The 4,837-nt window shown below is 43.7% G+C and overlaps 1 protein-coding gene across 1 annotated transcript in view; it reads left to right on the forward strand.

Annotated features, from left to right (window-relative positions):
• The window catches only part of kcnb1 (potassium voltage-gated channel, Shab-related subfamily, member 1), an 11,962-nt gene extending 8,869 nt beyond the window's left edge, over positions 1–3,093 (forward strand). Inside the window, exon 3 of the mRNA XM_016238915.1 lies at positions 619–3,093. Within this exon, the coding sequence (XP_016094401.1) occupies positions 619–2,547 (1,929 nt within the window). The 3' untranslated portion in view covers positions 2,548–3,093. The remainder of the gene's footprint in view (positions 1–618) is intronic.
• The last annotated feature ends 1,744 nt before the right edge of the window (positions 3,094–4,837 follow it).

Here is a 4,837-nt window from a genome sequence, read left to right on the forward strand (position 1 = left end):
ATGTGACGAGAGGGGCAGGGCCGAGAGCCGTGGGAACGGAGCGAGGCCGGTGGAGTAATTGCGAATGCGCGACACCTGCGCCACTCACCGGTCTCGAGTCTCACGGAGGAGCTCCGGAAGGATACAAAGGAGGAGTGACGACAGGGAAAGACGAGAGAGGACCAGGCCTGGATTTTATTTTGTGTTTTGGTTTCGTTTGTGCGTGGCAGTCGTCCACGAGGGGCTGTCGCGCTATTTTGTGTTTATTTTATTATTAAAGTTTCTTTGAGTGTTCGCCGGTTCCCGCCTCCTTCTTCCCGACCTACAAACGTTTGTTACAATATATATACGTATATATAGTCAGTCGTTATGATTTACCTAGACCTTACCATTTTTTCAAACTCATTCTCTGTTGGCCATTTCATTCAGCTGTCTTGGTTTAAGCACTGATGTTGGATTTCGCTTAGGGTTAGTAGAGAAAAATTTCACAAAGTATGAATGATCTGTCAAGGCATCACTACACTGGTGTATCCAGTGTTTTTACCAATATGTAAGAGATCATGAGACACAAACCTCAGTATTGAAGGTTTTTCTTGTTTTCTAATGGTGGATGTTTTTGTTTGCTTTTTTGTCTTTCAGATCTTGGCAATCATTTCTATTCTATTCATCGTGCTCTCCACTATCGCTTTGTCTCTTAACACCCTCCCAGAGCTGCAAGACACAGACGAGTTTGGTCAGACAACTGATAATCCCCAGCTGGCCCATGTGGAGGCGGTGTGCATTGCTTGGTTCACTATGGAATATCTTCTTCGCTTCCTTTCTTCACCAAACAAATGGAAATTTTTTAAAGGTCCCCTCAATGTCATCGACTTGCTGGCCATCCTACCGTATTATGTCACCATATTCCTGACCGCGTCCAACAAGAGCGTGCTGCAATTCCAGAATGTGCGGCGGGTGGTGCAAATCTTTCGAATCATGCGGATTTTGCGCATCCTCAAGTTGGCACGTCACTCCACTGGGTTGCAGTCACTGGGCTTCACGCTACGACGGAGTTACAATGAGCTGGGCCTGCTTATCCTCTTCTTAGCAATGGGGATCATGATCTTTTCGAGTCTAGTTTTCTTTGCTGAGAAGGACGAGGATGACACCAAGTTCAAGAGCATCCCTGCCTCCTTCTGGTGGGCCACTATTACCATGACCACTGTTGGATATGGGGACATTTACCCCAAGACGCTTCTGGGAAAGATCGTTGGTGGACTCTGCTGCATAGCAGGAGTGTTAGTTATTGCCCTACCCATTCCCATCATCGTCAACAACTTTTCTGAATTCTACAAGGAGCAGAAACGGCAAGAGAAGGCCATAAAGAGACGGGAGGCTCTAGAGCGAGCCAAACGCAATGGCAGCATAGTGTCCATGAATGTTAGAGAGGCGTTTTCCCGTGGTGCAGAGCTTCTGGATGTGGTAGTCATGGACAAGGGTGAGAGAACCCAGGACAACCATCTCTCACCCAGTCGATGGAAATGGTCATCCAAGCGGGCAGCTTCAGAGACCAGTTCTAATCGTTCTTTCAACCCAGACCAAGGTTCTCCTAGCAAGGCGAGAGCTTCTAGTCCACAGAGGCTTAATGCACAGAAACTAGAAGAGATGTACAACCACATGGCAAAGACTCAGTCACAGCCCAACCTGAACACAAAAGACAAAGGTTCATCCCGAGCAGGCCATAGAAGGGATGAAATTGAGCTGGGAGCCTTGCCAGGTCAAGGAGGCGACCCACTGATTGGGGGTCGTGAAGGGGTGGTAGACATGAAAAGTCTGTCGAGCATTGACAGTTATATCAGCTGTGCAACAGACTTCCAAGAGAACCCACGATTCCCCTACAGTCCGGCAGGAGGTCTATCCCTCCCAGAGAACTCTCGGTTCTCCCACAGCCCTGGTTCTGGCCTCTCTGGTCGGGTCAGTGCTAATCCGAGTCTGCAGACCACCTTGGAGCATGAGACTATGCTCACACCACCATGTTCTGGTGCTAAACCTCTCAACAGCGAGGGTTCGTGGCAACAAGGACTTCTCGGAAACTCTCAGAAAATGCATTCGGTTAGGGTGAATCATCGTAATTGCAGGGAGGCCAGTCTATCAGGTGGTCCTCTGTCTGACAGCTCTATTCTTTCTGACCACTCCATCCTAAGCCCCGAGGTGTCTGTCTACACAACAGCCAGCAGCAGGACTCCACCTAAGACACCCGAGAGAAAAGCACTCACCCCTGCAGTCTTCACTTTTCACGACGCGTCCATCAGCAAGTACATCGATGCTGACACAGATGACGAGGAGCACTTGCGCGAAGGTGGCCCATCTGACCGCCTGCTGGGTGGCCTGAGCTCCAAGCCTCGGCTCAGTGGTTACCAGGGGGCCACCAACCACTTGGAAGCTGCCCAAAGGCTGCTCGGTCAGAACTGCCTATTCCCACTGGGAAGTAGCCCAAGTGTTGGCCATGAGAACCATGTGGCTTCAGAGAACTCACGAAGGCCTAAAGGGGACAGGGGACATTCCAACGCATTTGATAAGGGCCTCTGAGGCCTCAGGGTCGTGAGTTGGACTCCAAAGGGAGTCCAAGAAGGGAAAGAAGGCCAAGTTCAGTCAAGGACTTTGGGGAAAGCAGAGACTAATGTACAATGGAGAATCGTTTTACAGGCATCTGACCAGGGGGCGTACCCTGGTGACTTTATGCGGGAGAGTTCACTGGAAAACAGTGGTCATGTTACATCATTAAGGAACAGGATCTTGAGGATGTACCACTGCCTACACCTCTTGCCCTTTTTCCTCTTCTGTAAACAAGCCTGCATTGGTGTGTCGCAGGGGTAAGATAAAGCCAGAGCGGATCTGGTCTACAGTTGTTTGTGAAAAGAACAGAATGTATGCTAAAGCTTAATTAGCTTGAGGCTGAACACTTACCAGACATTTAAGCGCAGATGTGTATGGTAAATCAAGGGGGACAGTCGTCACTGCCCACGTCAGCTAGTCACTGTCCAGAGCCCACCTTAAAGATTAGCATTAGAGACATGTTATACCCTGTTTACTAGTGCATCCTTCCCCTGTCCCTTAATAAACTGAACTGGCCTTACTTAACTGCAGTTATGGGTCTGCATACAGTATGAGTGCTTGTGTGCAAGCGTATTTGAAATAGGGAGGGTATGATGGTATGATAATGTGCACATATAAAATAATTAACATTCCTGCACACAAGCTCACTCTCCACATGGTGTGTGATTCTACTTGATTAATTTATTTTTATATAGACATGAAGATTATCTGTAGAAGTCTGTCTCACATATTTCTTGTCTCATATTCACCAGTATAAGAATAAATCGTCAACTGTTTCATCGGAAGAGACCAAAATCTGTTTAAATTTACCTCCCCTCATTTACTTGTGTGTCATCTTTAGGATTTTTTTTTTTATAGTTTGGCAGAATTTAAAAGAATAGTACACCAAAAAAATTAAAGTTCTGTCACTGTTTACTTTGTCTTATTTCATTCCTGTGTGCTATATTTCTTCTGTATAGCACAAATAAGGATTTTGAATTTATTTATTTATTTTTTGTACAACCAGTGGGGTCCGATGTTGTTTAGACTCAAATATTCTTCAAAATATCATCTTTTTTGTTCTGCAGAATAAAGACATGCATACAGGTTTAAGTGGGTGAGTATATAGTTTGGCAGAATTTAAAAGAATAGTACACCAAAAAAATTAAAGTTCTGTCACTGTTTACTTTGTCTCATTTCATTCCTGTGTGCTATATTTCTTCTGTATAGCACAAATAAGGATTTTGAATTTATTTATTTATTTTTTGTACAACCAGTGGGGTCCGATGTTGTTTAGACTCAAATATTCTTCAAAATATCATCTTTTGTGTTCTGCAGAATAAAGACATGCATACAGGTTTAAGTGGGTGAGTAAATGATGACAGACTTTTCTTTTTTGGGTTAACTATCCATTTAAAATACAAAGGTGTTGTTATTTAAGAAAATAACTGAAGATACGCTTCTTGCTGTGCTTACATGTGTAATATTGTCTTTCAAAAAGCCCATGTTTATGACTGCTTTTTTTTTATTATGTAAAAAAAAACAATTAGGTAGCACATGCATATTGGCAGCCCAAACAGAAGCAACAATGAGAACGAATGGACAACACATACCTCGCCCTGTTGTTACCAGATATTGGTAAATGATGGAAGGCTAGAATTCAATCTGACCAAGATAGAAACTACTGAAAAACTTCAGGTCAATTCAACATTTCAGTTAGAATGACCAGTTTCATAGCAGTAGATGCTGTCTCAAACACAAATATTTCTGAATATAAGAAAAATTATATATTTCTAAAGTATTTTCTAGATGATCATATGAAGTGAGGGAGATGGTCTCATATTTTGCATTGCCAGGGAGGATGTTTATTTTAAAATATATGATTTAATAAAAGGTTTTATGGGACCTTTTGTGTCCTCAACTGTTATTCAGGCTCAACATACACGACGTGACCAAGATGACCACCAGTTAATCCCAAACATTTATCCTTTTTGATAGAGAGCTCTGTAAAACAGTACATAATGCATGACCATGTTTACCTCCGAATTTAATACAATCCTTTCACACTGCACAAACTTAATATCCTTAAAAGATTAGATCCTTATCTCCAACATTGCCATCCGCACCATTCTGTAACCACTTACATACACATAGTCTAGCATGTATTCACAGGTATGTAGACAATGTCCTGAAGACGACTATATCCAGTTTCCATGGTGACCACAAGCCCTCCCTGCTAGCCCTCGTATCCAATTTGAAAACCGGGATAGTGAGGGCTAAATTA

Source organism: Sinocyclocheilus grahami, unplaced genomic scaffold (assembly GCF_001515645.1).
Source record: "Sinocyclocheilus grahami isolate Dianchi unplaced genomic scaffold, SAMN03320097.WGS_v1.1 scaffold551.1, whole genome shotgun sequence".
Classification (NCBI taxonomy): domain Eukaryota; kingdom Metazoa; phylum Chordata; class Actinopteri; order Cypriniformes; family Cyprinidae; genus Sinocyclocheilus; species Sinocyclocheilus grahami.